At 34.0% G+C, this 21,932-nt stretch overlaps 2 protein-coding genes across 2 annotated transcripts in view; both read right to left on the reverse strand.

The window, feature by feature from the left end:
• Window positions 1-6,319: 6,319 nt before the first annotated feature.
• Window positions 6,320-20,389, reverse strand: LOC124644594 (probable maleylacetoacetate isomerase 1). The gene is given in 6 exon segments (XM_047184078.1): window positions 6,320-6,585; window positions 7,124-7,341; window positions 8,218-8,336; window positions 18,128-18,287; window positions 18,289-18,318; window positions 20,381-20,389. Coding segments are annotated over 6 exon segments (648 nt in total). The 3' UTR covers window positions 6,320-6,473.
• Window positions 20,390-20,492: 103 nt separating this feature from the next.
• The window catches only part of LOC124642680 (probable serine/threonine-protein kinase clkA), a 42,929-nt gene continuing 41,489 nt past the window's right edge, over window positions 20,493-21,932 (reverse strand). Inside the window, exons 2-3 of the mRNA XM_047181280.1 lie at window positions 21,055-21,802; window positions 20,493-20,859 (exon numbers count right to left, since the gene is read on the reverse strand). Of these exons, the coding sequence (XP_047037236.1) occupies window positions 20,648-20,859; window positions 21,055-21,802 (960 nt within the window). The 3' untranslated portion in view covers window positions 20,493-20,647. The remainder of the gene's footprint in view (window positions 20,860-21,054; window positions 21,803-21,932) is intronic.

Consider the following 21,932-nt stretch of genomic DNA (forward strand, 5'->3'; position numbering starts at 1 on the left):
AACTAGAAAATTGTGGTCATCTTGTCCGATAAAGATCATGCTGCGTTTGGAGTGTCCACCATCCGAAACATGTCGATATGACGTCACTGTGTCTCCCCATACATACATGTCGGACAAATACAACAATGATAGATAATACTATTCTTATTGCAAATATCGACTTGTCCGACAAATGTAGTGAGTCAAATAGTCAGTTCGACAAGAAAATGAGAAAAAAATATTACAATTGGAAGAAGTTTATTCTTTCTGACTTAAATATACACGTGCATTATTTAAGTATAATAAATTGGCACACTACTTACCAATTTTAATTACTATTTTAGAAAAAGTAGCCTGACTAAGACGTATTGTTGATAGTTTATATTATGTTAAGGAATAATATCCCACATCTATTAATGGACTATATATCAATCAAAAGGTCTTTTTAAGCGCAACATTTTGTCTCAACATACCACTTATCAATTCTTAGTATTTTAGAAGATATAGCCTAAATAAGGCGTATTATCGATAGGTTTTACTATGTTAGGGAATAATGTTCCACCTCTAGGTATGAACCATATGTCAATCGAAAGATCTTTTTAAGCGCTATATTCCGTCTTAACATACCACTTACCTTATCTTAGTATTTTGGAAGACATAACTGACCTAAGGCATATTATTGATACTTTACATTGTGTTAAGGAATAACATCTCACTTGAAGTTATGAGCCATATTTCAATCAAAAGATCTTTTTAAGCGCAAGGTTGTATAAGCATAACTCCGACAAATTGTTAGTACTTTAAAAGCTAGAGCTTTTCTAAGAATATATTATCGGTAGGTTCTGTCAAGCTAATTCATTACTTCTTTAGTAACAAATTATATATTATTTGAAAAACCTTTCCAAATGAAACATTTCGTGTTAACATACTTCCGACAAATTGTTAGTAGTTTAGAAGCTAGAGCTTATTTAAAATTATAATTATTGATAGATGTTTTCAATTAAATAAATCACATCTCTAGTAATCAGTTATACATCATTCAAAAGACGTTTTTAAATGCAACATTTCATATTAAAAAAACTTCGGCGAATTGTTAGTATTTCAGAAGCTAGAGCTTATATAAGATTATTTTATCGATAGGTGTTTTCAAGTTAATAAATCCCTCCTGTAGTAATGATACATATATCATTCGAAACGACTTTCTAAATGCAACATTTACTATTAACATACTTCACACCAATTGTCAGTACTTTATACCAAATCTTAAAATATATCTATATTTTCCGGACGGTGGACACTCCATATGCAGCATGATCTTTGTCGGACAAGCTTACCACAATTTTCTAGTTAACTTTATTAAACAAATCTCAAAAAATGAAACAGGTATGTACGAAGAGTCGTAGTGACGTCATACCGACATTTTCAGGATGGTGGACACTCCAAACGCAGCACGATCTTTATCGGACAAGTTGACCACCATTTTCTAGTTAATTTTATTAAACGAATCTCAAAAAATGAAACAGGTATGTACGAAGAGTCATAGTGATGTCATATCGACATTTTCAGGATGGTGGACACTCCAAACGCAGCACGATCTTTATCGGACAAGTTGACCACCATTCTCTAGTTAACTTTATTAAACGAATCTCAAAAGATGAAACGTGTATGTACGAAGAGCCATAGTGACGTCATATCGACAATTTCAGGAGTCAAGCATTAAAAAACGCAGCGGCACCAAAATTTGCGCATTCGAAAAGTTTGTCGGACTCATCGTAAGGAAGGCACTCACAAAGTCTTAAATGTATATGTATCAAAAAAAAATTTGTTCGCCGGCCTGGGGACTATAAGATTGGACACAACAGTTTTCCCAACAAGAAGGTATTATAACACCAAATGAAAATCACAACTCTGACCCTGAGTCAAACCTCATAAATCCAAGCAGAATTTAATTTATCTGCCGCATAAGCCGTCGGTCTTTGTACTCGTACCACCCACTTAAGATAATTATCCCGGTGACATGTGACAACAGAACAAAGAGTAGAAGTTAGCCTCATTACACAGGAGGTGCGACGAACAACTAGTTGGTACGTGTAGTTGTCACGGAACTTAGTCTTAACGAACTTTCCTCGCATAGTTCGAGTTGTACGTAGTTTGTAGACACTGCTGTGAAAGATAGGCTGAAGGAATTTTGCTTGTATTTTGTTTGATTTAAGGCTTTTTGTTTCATTTATCGCGCTATACAGATACATATTGTATTCACATTTTTTTTATTTTTTTCAGGATAACAGTACCTTTCAATACCTATATTCCTTCCTGTATACATGTATTTCTGAGTCAACTTGGTAGTTCCAGAGAATACATTCACATAAAGAAGCAACTTCAAATCAGAGCTGTAAATTGAAAAATATCTTCTTCTTTTTAGCGTTTATCCCGACTTGTGACGATGTCCGCTTTCCGTATCTTCTTCCACTTCGCTCTATCCTTCATTAAGACTTCATGTCTTTCTTTACGACAGTCAATGTAAACTGAAAAATACACTTCTGGACACATCTGTTGACCCACCCTGTATTTTCAGTTTCGTCCTTTCGTCGTTTGGTCCTAGCTAAAATGTGTTATACATATATGTAAGAAATATTACCTACATTAACTTCTTACTCACCTATCTACAAAAGGTTATATAGTATAGATTAGGATTCACGCCATAACACCCACCGCTAACACAACATTGTCGATTGTTGCACACATAAAATTTAACAAGTCCCCTGTTGCCCATGTGAGGAAAATCAAAGTAACATCGGCTATGGGCTACAACTTATCCTTGACCCATCTTTTCATTATGAGTAGCTGTGTTTGTATTCTTCTCTGAATGGAGAAGAACTTAGTAGTATTTAATTGAACTAATTATGGGTTCTGGTAGGTGTACCTACGTATTTTTTGCCAATTTTTTATTCCCTTAATCATATTTATCTGAACTCTGGTAATGTAAAAGTTTTCCTGATGTCTGTTTGGGCTCTGGACATTCGGAGATATTTATTATTCCATTTTGTACTAATAACTATTATAAAAGTACTACTATTATCATACAATACGTCGATAAGTAACAGATTGTAATGCCTGTAATCTTTGAGTGCATTACAATCAGTTCACTAAAGTGACCACACTCGATTTTAAAGTGCTTTTAAAAAATTGAGATTTTACGCCTGAATTACATTTAGAAAATTACCTACATTTTTTTATGATTTTAAAATAAATTTCGAATAAAACTTTTCAAGCACGATTATGCTAGACTCGTAAAACGTGTCCACTTCTATGTATGTAATATATCGATACTTTTAAAAATAAACATATTCACATTATGTGAAGAAAAAGTCGGGTCAGTTAAGAATATTAAATACAACCGATTATCTCCAAAATAAAAATAATTTATAACTGTTAGCATTCTCCGTTTAAAAAATAAAATATAATATAAAGTTTTAACTTAATTAGTGCAACGTGACAGTCGAGAAATTCCCACCGTTTGAATTTTATAGCTCAATCAGCTTCAGCGAAACCATTTTATTTAAAAGATAAATATTTTTTATTGCGTGCACTTTCTTAGTAAAAGGTTTTGTTCATTTATAAATGTCACATCATCTAGAAGGGAACGTGTTTGGCATTAAAGAATAATTTAGCATGACTTAGGTTTAGAAATGTGATTTAAAATCTACATTTTTTTAGGCTAATACAATGTGCATTAGCAAATCCATGAAAATGAAAAGCTTTATGAATCCTTAGCAGCTGTATCAGACTCTTGATGAAAGTTAAGCTACCTATGTAAAATCGCGGTCGATCCCTAGATTAATCTTTTTTTTCATACGGAATCGTTATGCGTTTCCCAAGAATATATGGATTCTAACAGTTGACTGAAAACTGACTAAAACAAATGACGTCAGCCACGCATGGCATAGTTACAGAGTTCATCAGAAAACATTACGCATCAACGTAATTGCTTTTTACCGAAGAAACCTTGGATCAATTGTTCGATGTAATGAATGGGAGGAATTTACGATACTTGTTGTATACAATACGTTTATAGGTATAATGGCCTATTAGAGTTCGGTTATTTTATATCGAACATAAATCTATGAGTTGCAAGAGTACGGAATAAATCGATAAAGTCAGGGGTTCCTTTATTAAAATAGTTTTTTTTTGTTTTTGTCTTTTTCGGAGTAATTTTAGAAATCATCTTAAAATATTTTTTTTATATAGGTATATTATAACTTATAACTTGAATATTCACTGGTTAAATTAAACGCACAACATTCCTACGACAAACAATTCTAATACACTGTATTACAATTAGTTCAATGTAGTCCTTCGTTTTATTTTTTCAATCTCCTAGAATTAAATAATATATTTGAATCAATTAAAAAATATAATAAGCATCTATTCTACTGGCCGTACCACAAACTGTGTACATTATCTAAACACCTATTGAATATTTGATTGGAATTTTACCCATTTAGTTTTATGTTCTGAAGCATTTTATTGCGACCATTATTTAGTCCATGCGATGAGAATAATTGCGAATAAATGCCAACACCTAAGTAGTATGTAGGCAATTCATGTTAGTATTCACAAGGCGTAATATTTCTTATTGCAGCTGTGACCTAAATATGCAGAGCAAGTCGTAATTCAACGATTTATGACAGTGCGACGTATCAAGTCTTTGTCACATGGAAAGCGGAGCGACAGCGATAGAACATAATAGTGCTGACATCTGATGGCATAGGTACCACTGTAGAATCTAATACGATCCGGTTTTCGCATTTGAACTTATTTCAATCCATATCGTTTTTTTAATTTTTTTTAGGTCTATATACAAAGTTCTGGACTATACTACATATGTCTAAAGAGACGACATCTAAAGAGACCACAGGGAAGACCTTTTCACAAAGATATATTCTTTTGTCTCATGAAATTCATAGCCAGGTGCGATCGGTGTGACATAGACTTAACAACTCCAACAACTATGTAAGAAAGCTCTGTAAGAAAGCACATTCGACGTAGTTATTCTGATGTTATGGCTCGTTAACATACGAAAATGCGGTATGTAGGGGTAGACTCCGTACTCGAGTAAAGGAGTAAACTATATTTATATATACTGTATTATTACATGTACCGTGATTACGGGATGCACGGAAGAGGAAAAAGTAAAGGAGATGCCACAAGGCATGTAGGTCAGGCGCCTTCTCGTAGGTCAAGCATCTGTCAATGGGCCGGTTCCAAAGAACGCGTATAAAGGTGCAGCTACTTACTAGCATTCTCCGTCCTCTGAACACCCGCATTTAGTCGCGCTTCTTTCTTCGGAGATTTTGCGTTATGACATCTCTGTAAGTCATTTTGTTTTCCATGACTGGATGGTATTCCTGTCGAAATCTGTGTAGTGAACCCACAATGGAGCCACGAAAGTATATGTAGATCTAATTGGGTTTATCTAGGGACGGGCCTGATTGAGCCATTCATTATGTTGGTATTTTCGGAATCAAGTGAGTGGGCAGTAAAGTGGTTTAGCCCAGTAGCTGTTCATGACAGTCAACACAAAATTAGAGGACCGGGCGGTGGAGTAAGCGTAATATTTATGTTTTTTTTGCATAAAAGCTTTTATACTTACGATTATAATATGTGTTAAATTTTTTGCTTTTAATGTTTGGCTGTCTGCACATTAAGTACAGTTAAAAGATAAAGATACCAATGCCTTCAGGCTGTGTTATGGAATAAATAGGTGAAAATAAGGGCAAGAAGGCAATATGACATTAACCTAAAACACTGCTATTATAATGTCCAACATAAAATGTTTGCTACAGCATTTAGAATCGTTTAGACTACCACGCATGCCTAAATAGGGAACGCTAATGCCTTCGACTTCCGTATTTAACCCCTCTGATTGAACAGAATGGTTAAGGGACGCCTCGAACCCTTAACCTTTATTGTCTTCTAAAAGTAGGCCAACCTCCGCTGGGCGTGATAAGTGTAATGTTAATTAATGCGATTCAAATAAGTGGTGTTACTGTTTCATAAGGGCTCTGAACGTAATTGCTTTGTGTTTGAACTTTATTGTTAAGACAGGTGGGTGTCAAATGTACTTACGATATATGTATGTAGGGTTCTATTAATAGATATGTGCTATTCATATTAAATTCACTACACTTCCTCTACGTATCCCAGCTCTCGTCGGTGCAGCTATCTAGCGCCAACTCCTGAACTTCCTTATACGTCACAACCTTCACCTTTTTTTAATTTGCTTGATGTAGCTATGCCTCTAAGTATAGGCAAGTAGAAATAAAAAAAAACTTTAACGTGATTTATCAAATATGTTTTTAATTCAGTTCCGTATTGATACAGGTATATTTTGTGAAGTGTATTTTATTTTGTTAGAACATTGTGCATGTCACAGTGTTTTAGTTAAAAAAATACATACAAATAAAATAAGTAATTTGAATATTGTTTTGCCTTTAAACTTTTGATTTCACTTTTTTAGGGTGTGTTTGCTGGAAAAAGTTTTCATTTAACAATGTCTGATAGAGTTTCGAAACTGTCGGGTATTTGCTCAGGTCCAGTTCATGTCTGAAAAAGAAAAAAAACTCTCAAACTATTTGGTTTCTTTTCAATCAAAAACTTTCAAAAACTTTTATGCAAACTGTGTTTCGGACTTTTGAATTAAGCGAATAAATGGAATCTAAACAGATTAGTCAAACGAAAAGAAACGATATGAAGTAAAGTGCTTTACTTTTTTATTGGGTCCACACTCTTATAGGCTCAGTTGTTAAAATATTGTCTATGGTAAAAAGTTTAATGGAACAAAAACATAGATTGTTAGCTTTGTGCCTCACAGCAATTTGTGGCGGTACTGACGGAGTGCGCTTAAAGCTTTACCCTGTAATCTACCCACAGCCTATTACGGTTTTAATTGTAATAATGCATTTTGGTTAAAATATTGTAGGGAATATAAAAGTCTTGCTTGTTTTATCTTGACTATAGAAAGGTTTGGCAGACGTATACTTTTAGGAAAGTATGATTTTCGCTGACAGAATTAAGCACTTGTGTTGCCATTTTTTTCGACGTCTCCTATTGTTGAAGTATGTTAAAATGTAGACAAACTCACCTGCTAACCGCGTTATAAAGCTGTGGTACGAGACATATGTCAGCCATTGTGATCTGGTCTCCAACACAATATTTTCCTGCTGACTTTTGAACCAGGTCCTCCAAAGTTTGCAAGCCTCGTTCAGTCCAATATTTCGTGAACTTCTGGTACTTCTGTAAGGACTCAAAGTGGGGCCTCAGACCGACGTTTTGTAAAGGCTGAATGCCTGACACTACAATCTGTAAAGAAGCAGTAGGTACATATAAGTAAAGATAGCATCCTATTTCGAAGTTTAGGAATAACTTTTTTTGCACAAAGGTCTTTATAATCAAGCTATTTTTTTGAAATTAAATAATATAAAGTAAATAATTTTGAGTTTCCCGGTAATTGCCAACTTCAAGCAAAAGGGGTGTCGCTCGACAAATTAGCACCTCGAATACCCTTTAAACACGGACAGGTTGAATCCTAAATTCAATTAATTAAATAATTCACGGGACAGTTAGTGAAAGTTAAACCATTAGCTGTTTTTATTATTAGGTTATGTTTTGTCAGCACCGCAGTAAAGTTAGAAATTATAGTCCTGATATTGAGACGAATAAAGTACTATAAGGTAGAGCTATGGAATAATAAAGTTGACGAAAACTTCCTATATGTTCATGACTTTTGGGTACCTAAGTGTACCTAAAAGATATCTCGGTGTGTTCAATCATTCATTTTGAATCAATATAATGCCTGAAACCAACAACACACTCAGGAATTTCTTTCGGTATGTTTTAATGACAAAATCTTGTTGATGTGTGAGACTTACCTTACCTTTTTAGTAAAAAGCAATTTTGGAACGAAAGGTACATTCCGACTTCTTAACAATTTGAAATCACTTTAATTAAACTATATAAATGTTATACGAATATTTCCACGAACATTGAATGTTGAGACCTTGTTTTAATTATATAGTTCCTTTTGCCACTTTCGTGTCTTCTCACGACTCTTGTACTAAGCTCGTTACTTTTTACGCATCAAAGATGGAAGGGCACTGTTGTACTAATTGGTCCACTTGTACCTAAGTTTACCTACTAGATGTTATATTTACCTCTTCTTATAGATTATGTACGAACCTCACAAAGTTCTGTCATCTTGGCCCTTAGTAGAGGGGTTTTCGGAGTGAGGGTCGGCTCGGGGCGAGTATCCTCCAAATATTGCAAGATAGCCATAGACTCCACCAATGTCACATTATCTGTATGTAAAAGACGGATTTTAGGTTTGAAGAACTCTGAATAGGGAAATGATTTTGATCAGAGCTTTTCTATTGTAACGTCATAGTTGACGTTACAATAGTGAAAAAAAAATAAAACTGAATTGAAACTTTCAATTGAACAAATACATACACACATAGCTCGATACATGGCTCATTGCCCTATAACAATAAAGCCGGAATTACAATATAAACACGAATTGATGGCGATTGATTGACTATTGACTGAACATAATCAATAATTGACAAATGGTGTGATGTGAATTGAAGCAATCGATGGCCGCAACTAAAGAGTACGTGAAAATATTTCGCGCAGTTTATTAAGGCACAATAATTATTCAGTTTAATTGAGACTGATTTGATTCGCACATAGTTGATTGATTATCTGCTTAAAGAACCATTTCTTAAAGGTCCCACTATTCATTGATCCTCCCATTACGAAGTTATCCCCAGAATAGTCAAATAATTCAATTAATTGTATTTGATTTGCAGGTAAATTAAGCGAACTTTACAAATCCCCCGAAGCGGAAAGTTCGAGCAAATAAGCTTGCCAAGTGGTAAATTATTTTCGTAAGTAACACGAGATGTGATTCATTTTGAACCTTCTGCAGTTTTGATACGTTTGTTTATGCTGTGGCGATTGATTGATATTCTCTGTAGTAGCTTTGATCGCTGTCCCGAAAGCACATATACATAAGTTGTGTCAACATTAGCTCGCAAACTAGTTTTATAAATAGGTAGGGGCATATCGCTTGATGGGTATCTATATCTATGCACTCAAGATTCTTTATAAAATAGTTTTCCGCGTGCCAAAAGTAATAAGTAGGTGCCTAAAAGGGTAAGTTTGAGTGGATGTTTACGTACTTATAATGGAGCTATACAAAACATGTGTCTAACAATTTGTTTAGTAGTTTCTCAAACCATTATGTTAATTTTATTACTTTTCTTATTTACTCGCAACTATCCTAATGGGTATGTTATCGACTATTCCAAAAGAATGGGATTGCAAGGACTTTTATTTGCTTCACATCTGCATCGTAGGTACGTAAACAAGCATTTCAATTTAATTTTACTTTTTCGCAAAATTGTTGAGAATAGAAAAAGGGAACAAATATAATGACCACCATAAAATGCTTTGATACCCTAAGTTTTGCAACCAGAAATATCTACTGAACACCAGAAAAATAAAGTCTAAAAATGTAATAGTACCAGCTATTTTAGTCACGACTTCACTTTAAATTGTATTCGACCACCAAATTTAGTAAATGATCACCAACTCTTGACGACCAAATTAATGTATTATTTTTGCCTAAATAAGTCACTGTGATTGCCATAAAATGTAGGCTTATTACCAAATAAAGTATTATGATGCCATATTAAGTTATGTGTCCGGCTTGCAATGCATGCGTGAGTGTCAGTATGACGAGTGACAGGGGAAAATGGAAGAAAATGACATATTGCGCCGACGCCAAGTAAAATTGGGAACAGGGCAGGAGAAAGAAGAAGAAGAATGTGTTTCTCAATACACTCTTATCGCACTGTTTAGAGGCATGCAATAGACAATTTTCCACGCTAGTGCAGGAAAAGGGTCCCCAAAATGTTATTACATTTATTTTATCAGGCCGAACTTATTTTTTTGGAGTCAGTTTACTTAAACAGGATAGCAAGATGTAAAAACTTTTTTGATGATCATTTACTACTTTTGGTGATCATTTCCTACTTTTGGGATAACAATGATTTTTTTGGACTCATTTTGCTTAAATAGGATAGCAGAATTTAAAAACTTTGGTTATAATCTTACTTTAAAATGGTGGTTTAATTTTGGTGATCATTTACTATTTTTGGCTTACGCATGATTTATTTTGGAGTAATTTCACTCAAATAGGATAGCAAAGTGTTAAAACTTTGGTGATAGTTTTACATTAAAATGCGAGTTTCATTTTGGTGATCATTTACTATTTTTGTCTGCTGTTTGTTACTATATCTGGTGATCAGTTAAACATAAGCCATAGAAAAATAACTTCTTTTCGTGCTTATTGGCAATGCTAGTGATTTGTCAAATCAAACGAGGCAACATCAGACCGAACATAAACAATTTCAATTAAATTGTTTCTAAACGGTTTCCAATTTGTTTCGTATAATGAAGCTGTTTCAATAATTGTTTTTGCAATCGTCTAAATATTTCACAGTCCTTAACAATCTGTTGTCTTGCAGTCGCAAGTTGAACAAACTCTGCAGAGTTTAGTAAAATAGGAGGCGACGCACTTTGCAGGATTCAATGACCCAAATAGTTACCAATTCAGTCAGAGTTTTTCTATGTGCGATGTTATTAGGTGGCGACACATTCATTAAATAGCTATTTGCGGAGTTATTGACCGGTCCACTTAAACAAACGGTCGGTCGCCTCGAGCACGCAAATGATGTTTGATTGTAGCGGACTGCGGACCGACGACACTGCTTGAATTTTTAATATTGCAGCTTTAGACCTCCCTGGAACGAAACTCCAGCACTTAGGTCCCAAGAAAATAAAAAGGTTTTAGGTCTGCGTTTTGAGTGCACTTTAATGGTCCCATTTATTTGTGTGGCCAGTCACGTCTGATATTAGATCTTGTAATTTATTATTTATTTCTTAATCATTGCATTATACGTTTCGATCACAACGGAGCGGTAATTTTAACGATTACATTGCAAACAAACTTCACATTACACACACCCGCATAAAATTCGAAATTGATTTGATTTTCACTGTGTGATCGTACAAAACATTCCTGTTAACGCAAAGTTACATTTTATCATCGTCTGTAATCTTTGGTAAACCGATTCGTAGCGTGTAACGGATCTTTTATAACTGAGATAACAAATTATAGGGGTATGCAGATTAGCAAGGCTAATGTGTTTTCTCTATGATACGAACATTAACTTAATGTTGCACTTATCAATGTTAGTTGTGTGAGTGATGGCTAGAAGGCATTAAACTTCATGCAATGTACCAATGCATGAAGTTTATAGTTACAGCCTTTTTATCATCCCTCTGCTGGGCACAGGCCTCCTCTCACACGGAGAAGGAGCGTTAATCATGAAGTTTAATGCCTTGTAAATGTACAAATTTCTTATATTTTTTGTATAGAAACCTCAATTGAAAATGGTTTTGGTTCCATGAAAAGTTTGGCCATGTTTATAAAAACCTCTGTTGCGGACGACTGAGTGCTTTTTATGGGATTAAAACTTTCAGATATAAATAAATCAGTTAAATGAAAAGTAACAATAGTCACTATTTTTAGAGTACCTAGGTATTGTTGCTTTTAGTATCTAAGTTCCCAGTATCTTACTATTTTAAACATTGTTTCTTTGTGACTTTGGAAAGTTATCTCCAAACTTTCCATTTCTAAAGAAAGAAAACGCAAGGCAAACCATTTTCTCACCGAAAATAAATACATTTCGTAAATCTTCTGCACTTTGCACTTATCTCTTCTCATTAATTAAATGTCGCACATTGAAGTTCCATCATCCAATAAATAAGTTACAGTTAATCTATTTATGATCTTAATTAGGTACCTATATAAATAATGAGGAATAAACAAGTAGGCAGACAAAACTTTTCAAGGACACGAAGATACCGTTTTATCTTACCATTGTCACAGAAATATCGCTTTTTGTCCTGGAAAACAAAACATGTTTATTGTTTGCGCTTTAAATGTAATCCATATTCATACTGTTATTACTATTTATATCCCTGACTAAAGAGATTGCCGCGCGACACAGATAATAAATTTAATGTCTAGCCGCATAACAATTGTTTCTGGACCTCCTTACAAAGTATACTTTGAGAGTTCATTTCAATTTAATATCGGCAGAGTGCAAACAAAGCATTTGAAGATTAATTCCATCCGCACGAAAGATATTGGATTTCTTTCTGGTTTTGATTACAATACCATTTTTTAAGACGCTATAATGTCATACTCCATATTTTGTAGAATGTTTATTTTATTCGGATTGTAGGTGGGTACCTCATAAATATACATGAAAATGCTTTACAAGTAACAACAGCACTAACTAAGTTACTATTGGTAGCTGATTATCTGGGACAATCATATTAACCCCGTTGCTTTGACAGCCTATCAATCGGTCGCCAGCTTAAATCAAATTTGAGGTGGCGGAGTACCTTCCATCGTGATTGAAGGGTGCGTTATTAAACGTGTTAATGGCGTGGTTATTAGCGCAGCCCAAAGTGCACTCGATCGGCCCAAGAGGCCATTGTGATACAACGATGACATCAGCGAATATTGAACTGAATGCATGTTTAAACATGGAACGCTCAGCGACCTAATATTGTGATGCATGTTAGATTATGAACGCGTCATAGACAATGACTCCTAACCTCTTTTTCAAGCGGGAGAACTGTTTTATTTTTAAACTTATTTTTTTAGCTTTAAGTTTAAAAATGCAAAGAGTTCGTCATAGATTATTCGGAGTACGTATTTGTGGTGAGTCCACGCGTGACTGACCTTTTAGTTGACAAAATAGTTTTCAGAAGTATGTAGGTATGGTCAATACGATCAAACCCGTAACATAGAAAGTGAATTTGGAAATCAAGTTATGTCCAAATCGCCGTTTAATCTCGTCAATTGCCGTCCCTGAAGTTACACCTAAAAGGGCTTCATGCGATAGGATAAAAGTTTTATCCTGTAATATACAATGTTATGTTTTTAAAGTTATACCTACTAACAGCAAACTAATTGAATCCGCCTCGGCCGACTTTTATAAGTATCTAATACTTGTAACAAATTTCAGATTTTCAATCTTCGGAGGGAATGCTAGTTACAATTGCGAACCATTCCATCATATTTAATATTTAGTAACTATTTTAGATTCCCGCCTATTTGGTTCAGTCAATTTGTTAGGTGATTGGAAATTAAAATTTATATCGTTTGAATGAATGTTCATTACTCAATTATGCCATCTGGATGGTTGGCAAAATTGAGCGTAATGGAAAATAATCACGGCAAATTGTAGTGTTTAATTATTTTGTAGCTAGGATACTTAATGCAATTAAACTAAGTATATTTTTGCTATAAACCTTTTATCAAAATATTAATTTCAAGAATAAGTTGATATTTAAGTATAGGCAGAGGTAGGTATTGTATTTATTATGAATGTTATCAATTGCCATTAAGTGGCGTATTGCTTCTCCTTTTTTTATAGGTAGGTACATACTAAGTACATATAAAAAAGTCATTTTCTTTTTAATTAAAATTTACCACCGCATCGTATCCCGAAATGCGTTGAAGCGGTATCGAAAAGCTGAATATTTTCAGCTTATTTCCCTTTCGGCAAATCGAGCGGATATTATTGGAGTATTAGGTGCTTTTATCGAACGGATTACGTGGATATAATACGACATATTATCATACATGCATATGTCTTCAAGAAACTTAAGAAGAGTAAAAGAAGAGTTATGCCCGTTTCGTCATTTTAGCGATTTGTAATCCATAATTTAAAAAAAACTTGTCCCGTTTTGTCATTCCATAAAATATTTTATTTTGCCTAGTCCCGATTCGTCATCCGTACTTTTATTTTGTAAACAAGTTCTGTTAACAAGAAAAGCTTTACAATATTGAAATATCAAATGCAAAAGAATAAAGTAATAAATAAAAGCTCAAAATAAAACACGTCTTTAATTCTGGTTCGTTTGGTTCTAATTTAATTAAAATAAGAACAATCGCGAGATTTTTATGTTTAGTTTCAGGATTAGGTAAATCTGTTTAACATGGTGATCTTCATAGGATCTGTCTTGTGTTATTTTCATAGCCTTTAAAAGAAACCGTAGAAGACAACTAGCCATTTTTTTAAACGGTTTTATTTAGCTCGCCCTGTTTGTTTTTTTTTTTATTTATTTATTATTCTTGGGTCAAATTTAGTAATTCAAATTTAAGTACCTTCCTGTTGTCAGATTGATCTGAAAGGAGATGGCCAAAAAAAAACCCAGAGTCGACAGGAACTTCATATGTATGATTGGATTCAGTATAATTTGTGGATTTTAAAAAGTATTTCAAAACATCTAAAAACCATGGGGTTCTCTTTTTATAACGTTTTTTCGATCAAGATTTTAGTTCACAAAAAAGTTTACTTTTACTCGTGATTGGACCGTTTTACATTGCTAAGTCATTTGTTATATTTGACAATGTCACATGGCGCGATTTTCAAAGACAATTTCTCCAAAAACATTTCATAGCCAGTTGTGAAGGTTGCATGTAACTGCGAAACCTCTCCAAGTAGGTAAGGTCGGTGCTTAATCGTATCTGGAGTGGTTAAATACAAGACCTTTTAATCACCAGGCCAACTCTGAAACTATGGGGTTGTTACTAGTGGCTTGTATAATGTTAGTTTACTTTGCTTTTTTATGTCCCTTGATGTTAATGATCTTTAAAATCAACATATATTCAACATAACCTATTTTTGCGATAATATGAAATAGCTCCTATACCCCATGGATTTCAGTCTGGATTTTTTGGCACCATCAAAGGTCTATCATAAAGAACCTATTGGTAACCATTTCATTGCTGTCGATTCTGGGTTTTTTTTTCTATGAAAATTTGGCCATCTCCTTTGGTACACACCTTCAATTCCGATGACAATACAATATAGTAATATCAATAACATTGTATATCCAAGATGGCCGCCGGTACAAAATGGCGGATTACATATTTTTTCCACAACCCCCTCAATATGGGTATCAAATGAAATGGCTACACAAGTAGAATACTGTCAGCAACCCCAGCGGGGCCCAGGCCCGCAGGATTGTTCGAAAGAGTTACCGTGGTCCTGGTACATAAAAGGCCTACGACGAAACACAACGGTTTTTAGTCAGTAAGAGACTGGCACTCCCTCACCGCTGCTGACCCATATATAGAATGAGGAATATTCGGTAGGCATTTTTCATTAAATACTAAAAACTAGAAAATAAAAAATCGGTAAAAAAAACTTTTAAGTTAAACGGTTTTACTTTATGTGCACTGAAAACTAGAAAATAAAAAAAACTGTTAAGTCCTTACCTATAAACCTACGTAGGTGGTCCCGGTCATATTAGACTAAAATAAAAACGTGGGGCCCTCTGAAATCATACCTATGGCAAAGCATATCTTTATACTTTGGTAGATCATGAGCTCGGCGTGCGCTGGTGAAGCCGCTACGGCTGATTATTGATTGTCAAAATCTCCAGTTACGATTATAGTAAGTCGATGCAATCCACACCTATTATACCTCTAGAAGAAAGTACTACAGCAATAGTTAGGTAATGGGCCCCACGTTTTTATTTTAGTCTAATATGACCGGGACCACCTACGTAGGTTTATAGGTAAGGACTTAACAGTTTTTTTTATTTTCTAGTTTTCAGTGCACATAAAGTAAAACCGTTTAACTTAAAAGTTTTTTTCTTTGATAGTTAAATAGTAAGTAGGTTCTTAGGTTTTTTTTTGATAGTCTAAGACACATGTGGCATTTCTAAACGAAAACAAGCACATGTGTAGTCATATTTCAATGTCCGAGTCATTGAATCATATTCGCGAGCGGAATATTTACAAGAATGACTTATTATTTCTTTGGCCTGAGGGAAATTACTTTTTGGTCCTGTTGGGATGTTGATGGTACAATCAGCCCACAGATATTTACAGCGAAAGCGAATGTTATGATATGATATTATTTCGTCGCCATTTTTATGGTGGCAGTAATAGGAGCTTAGTTTTTTTTCTTCTTTTTTCGGGAAAATATTTTTCTTTGTCTTTTAATTTAAGTATTCTATGGGTCGCGGTTGAAACACAGAAAAACGCATTAAACACACAAAAAAAATATACATGTATATCGCAATATTTAATCAATTATAGGTGAATCATGCTATACCCACAAACAGGAAGAGGTATTAAGAATATCGATATTGATATAAAATTCGTCTAAGGTTACGTGGTAGTAAATTATATTTTTTTCTTTTTTTTTGTGTCAGTACTTAAGTAGGTATAGGAAAAAAGTTAATTAAAAGAACGACGTGAACCTTCCAATTGCGTGACTGATTGATTGAAAGGCAATCCTACCACGTGAAAGGTAGTTCAGTCAGACCCCACTATCACGTTCCTACATACAGAATTAAATATTGGTTATACTGACACCCTTCCAGATATGTCAACTACCCCTATATTCCCGAAACCTATAATAGACGTAACTATCTTATTATTACAAGCTATAAGCAGGTAAACACAAAAGAGATCCGAAGCCCTATGTAGGCCTTCGAAAAAGTCCGAACGCATCGGTATCTGCTACTTATTTGAAGAACATCTCCGGAGTGACTGTTATATATTCCTCTGTCATTATTAGGTACTTGACACCCTGAATTGATATGCTGACGTCATAACCCAGCATTGTCCCAAAGTACGTGTGTATTGAGGCCATAGATGTAATACAATAAACAAGATTGCGCACGCTCAAAATACATATTTACGAAAATGAACTCTATTCCAACGCAATAAGTTACTAAATTTGTTGCATAATACACAGAGGCAAATCCGAGCCGAGAGGGATAGTTAGAACGGAGGCTGTTTGTCTCTTTCTAACACCTTGCCAGCATAAAAAAATGTTGTGATCAACAGTTTTGTCTTCCCAAAAAAACAATTGAATCACATATATTTTTATCTTATTTTAACAATTGTAAGTCAACAAATTAATAAAAATCGCATTAATTTATTATACGAATAAATTATTTATATAAATTATTATTCTTAAAACATAAACAACATAAATTTTTATTTTGTTTTTTTTTTTTTATCTAGCGGTAACCCTGAACATTCTTGGCGCGTAATCAGCATTTAAAATTTTGTTTATATTTTTTGTATTAAATCAATTTAAACTATTTAAATGGTGAAAAAGTGTTGTGTTTATACTTGTAAAAGTGAATCCTATGGTGGTTGCAATATATCGTTCCACAGGTTAGCTAATAATAACATTTTCGTAAACCAAACAACTAGGGTGCCCATGAATTCTTGAAATGAGTGAAAATATGGGTGATGGATTTTAAAACTGTTGTACTATTGTTATAGCTTCCCAAAAAATGAAGAAAGGCGACGTAAATGGCTCAGCAGTCTATATATGAAGTAGAAATACAAAAAAAACAGTCTTCACTTCGAATCTTCCTGCTTTTATACTGCTAATTCCTGCTAATTATTAAAAGCCTTTATAAGTATCTTAAGGTCACAAACTGCGTAAGTTAAAACTTCAATACCAATCTGCGTTTAATAATCTTAGCAAATTCGGATTTGTCTCACATAGCTTAATCTCATAGTCACCCTATTAGAAAGGGACAGACAGCCTCCGTACTAACTGTTTCACTCGGCTCGTTTTTTGGGTTTATATGCGCAGTCCTGTTTACTAATATTATGTCTATGATTGAGGCAATTTATTAAGAAATCATTGTGTCACTAAAGATGTTACGATGCTGTTATGTGCTCTATGGTATTTGTGTAAGGAGGTCGTGAGTCTGCAATAATATTATTTAGGAATATTTACAATGTAGCTGTTCTTAAAACTACTTATACTTACTCTTACCCGAAAAGCTTGTAGTATTTTCAAGCGCTGACGGGCATTATTATCCGAATTTTTCATGTTGTTTTGCAATTTTTTGAAACAGATTCATGATTTTTTATGGCTCTATTAGATTGGCAAAAAAAGCTTTGAAGTACCAACATGACACAATTTAGATATTATTCAACTCACCATATTATTTTTCTTACCTATAACTAAAGCTGGAACTTTTTGCGCAGGATTGATGGCTCGGTACTCCTCAGTGCTTTGCTGTCTTGCCTTCACAATATCCACGGATCTCTCCTCAAAGGGGATCCTTTTGTACTGCAGTGCTGCCCGGACTCGCCAGGAACACGAAGACAGATAGTAGGTATCCGTACATAATGACCCGGTTTGGAGCCTTGAAAACAGGTCTTGTTGTAGATAAAACTTTTTGGTGTTGTCTTTTGAATATACTTAGAATATTCTTTTTAGGAAGAGGTTGGCCAATTTGGTGAGTACAATGTATGTTTATATGATCATTGATAAATAAATATTTCAAATACGTATTTACTAATATAAAAATATATAAGTACGTAACTAATGATGTGAAAAGGTTCGAAGGTTTGGATCTGATTAAACATGAAAAAACCTCCGGATTCTATAACGACTGACCGTCGTTATGCTAACATTCTACATTTCCAATTGCTAACTTCAACAAGGTAATAGTATACGAGTGGTATTATTGAATAGTAAATACTTACTCGTCTAGACTATAAACAACATTTACTTTGAGTTGATTAAATCGAAGTCGTGAAGACTAATACGTATTCGTAATGTTAATCCAAATATTTGTTTTCTAAAATTGTAAGCTTCTAAATCGTTCCAAGTAATTGGTAATAGGTAAATTATTTTCTATTTCTGAAATGTTTGTTTGTGTTGTAAATTAAATTCTTGTAATAACTAAAAAATAGAATGGCTAAATACACAATTATTAAGTTTTATGTTTCTAGTGTATCACTTCGTAATCATTCATCAGTGCATATTTACAGACAAAATAAGACTATTAAAAAAAGTAGATACTTTATGTAAAATGTAGGTATGAATGTTTTTACACAAAATACCATTTTTTTTTGACGTTGAGCTATAAAAATGAAATGGTTTTTATGTTAAATGAACCGGTTTTGTTGGGTGCCAAAAAAGAGAAAACAATGTCTGCTATATAACAGTTACCTACATTAATTACAGTCTTTTGAGGTTATGTTTACCCGCGAACTCAAAAGCATTAGAAATCTAGTAGGTAGGTATGTAAACAAGATCATTGTTATCATCACATGACAACAACTCGTTTCTTGATTAATTCTATTAATGACATGTCAGATACCCCCATCAACCAAGAATTATAAACATTGAAGTGTGAGTAAAACAATAAATCGTCAAAGATATATAAAGGAAAAAGTTTACTCACCATTTTTATAACGTTCAGTTGATGTATTTAAAAATGTATACTAACAATATCAGCTCTTGTTTGCTTCTGAGATATGTTATCAGACACACAATATTGTGACAGCTACCCTGATTGTTGATTATTATCTACGAGAGCATAATTATAATATACTTACGAGTATACAATTAACTAATTCAAGGCGACTGTAGAATCAAGTTACCTACCTATTATATGTCTAAACAGTATTTATTCTACATATAATAAGTTTGTAATTATTTTACTTATATTAATCTGTGGCTATCGATTGAGGTTGATGTAGTTCTGTGCATTAACCAAAGATGTCGCTGCAATAAATGCCGGCGGGAAAATTTAAATTTGGTACGTCAAAATGAAACATGAAAGCTGATATACATTTTATTTATTTACATATATAATGGCAATATACGTAATTTATTTATTATCACTATTATATTATTCAAATACTTTTTGTTATTTTTTAGCCTTATAGACACAATAAACTTGGAAGTTAAATAGATATTACATTATTTGGATTATCAACAAATAGTTATAGTTCAGAATACAGTAAGCATTGTAAGTTTGCACACGATAACAAAAGTATAATTCGAAAATTAATAAATAATCTAATACATGAATATAACTATTTAGTCGATTACTTATTGTTATACATATTGTTACCGAATATATAAACAGTCATTACAAATCTTTGTTAAAATTATTGGTTTACTACCATAATAAATGATAGTATTAATTTGGTCGTTTTATTGTACTATTCAGCATTTTGAAAGAAATCCATTGATCCACACAATCAACGACAACTCTTAAAAAAAAAAAACATAATTATGTAAATCATGGTCTCAGTAAATGGACTGAGCCGTCATTTTAGTTAAATAAATAACACAAAAATTACAGATAATAGTTTTTTGCATGTTACTACGAGTAAGATCTAAAATCCTCCGATATATAAAACTGAGCATACTTCAAATGTTATTGCTTTAAATACACATAATCGCCATACTTGAGACATATCACTAAGACAAGAATATAACTGCGTTCGAAAACGTGTAATAACCCACAAAGCGCATCAGTACGCAAAATAATTCCGAATCTAAGGAAACAATTTTCGCCAATAACATTTTTGCTAATGTTTCAACATTTTTTGGAGATGACCTACGCTTGCTACTTCCATCCATTTTGTCCCTATCATCTTCCTCATTTATTTATCTAACACGTAACTGCAAAGGAACCGAAACTTAACAAAGCCTCTTCAACGATTCTAGTATATTCATCCCCATCGTAGGGGCGAGCCGGGTGGTCGCATGAGTGTCGCCCTGGTTTCTGCCGTGAGCGCCCCTCCTCCATCAGAGTCAGGTAGACCGTAGAACGCGTGTAGATGTCGCCGGTGTTGCAGCTCGTGACCTTTGTGGTTCAGGCTCTGTAGACGACTCCACAGCGAGAAAATCCTCTTGTTCACCGTTTTATTTTGCGATGGATTGTCTGGAATGTTCAAAAATTTTCATTGCACTGTACGTAGGACAGAACTATCCCGAAATCGACGCTAAAAATAATTATCACTTTGTATATTGTCAACTTGGAGGCAATTTTTCTTTTTGTGATTCCAAAATTTTACACAATATTACCTATTTAGATACGATCCCCATAAAGACAAAAATAAATTAGTGTTAAACTCACCTGTTAACTCGTTATTCTGTGAGCTAGCTACGCCTTCCCGCTTTACTTTAATGGCGTTCGATTCGGGGTTTTCATTCCTGAATTCATTCTTTTCATCCTCTCTCAGGTTATTAGATTCTAGTCCAGAATTTATAAGATTAGCATAATGGGCATTCGCATTATCAATATCTTTATTCAAGCGTGCTAATCGCATTTTAAGTATTAATAAGGGGTTAGTCGCACCTATTACTGCGTCGTAGACATTATTCGTAGCAGGGTTACTGTCTAATTGAAATTCGTTGGTTATATAATTTGTGTCTGGATTATCAGGTGCAATTTCTTCAGTGTTTCCTTCGTTATTGGGGTCGGGATCGAAGTTCCTTTTATCCGCATTGTGTTCATAGAATTGATGGAGGCGATCTAACTGTCGTGGATAGTTATGCCATTGTTCTTTTCGAAAACCTTCCCCATTGTAGTTGTCGTCTTTACTTAATATATTGTAAATATCATTATTTAGATTATTGTCCTCATCATACTTTTGTTGGAGATTATGTCGTGATTCTGGTTTGTTGTCTTGTGCGACGTACATTTTAAATATTTCATCGAGTATATTTCTTGTAGGATATCTATCACTAAATGCATTGTCATTGTGTTGGCTGTCGAAGCCGAGTTGTTCTCTGTTGAGGTCATTTAGCGACATTGGAAGAACATTACTGGAGGAGAGTGCCACTATCGCTAGGAGCAGCACGGGGACGATATATTGGCGCATCTGGAACAAGAACACGTTGCGTTTGTAAGATGTGTCGAGCATGAGTAAGCACCGACATGTAAATTAGATCTTAGTTAATTGGCTTAAGTAAACGTCTCGAGACGCGACGTCGACGTACCTCTGCATTTAT

Source organism: Helicoverpa zea, chromosome 2 (assembly GCF_022581195.2).
Source record: "Helicoverpa zea isolate HzStark_Cry1AcR chromosome 2, ilHelZeax1.1, whole genome shotgun sequence".
NCBI classification, from domain to species: Eukaryota; Metazoa; Arthropoda; class Insecta; order Lepidoptera; family Noctuidae; genus Helicoverpa; species Helicoverpa zea.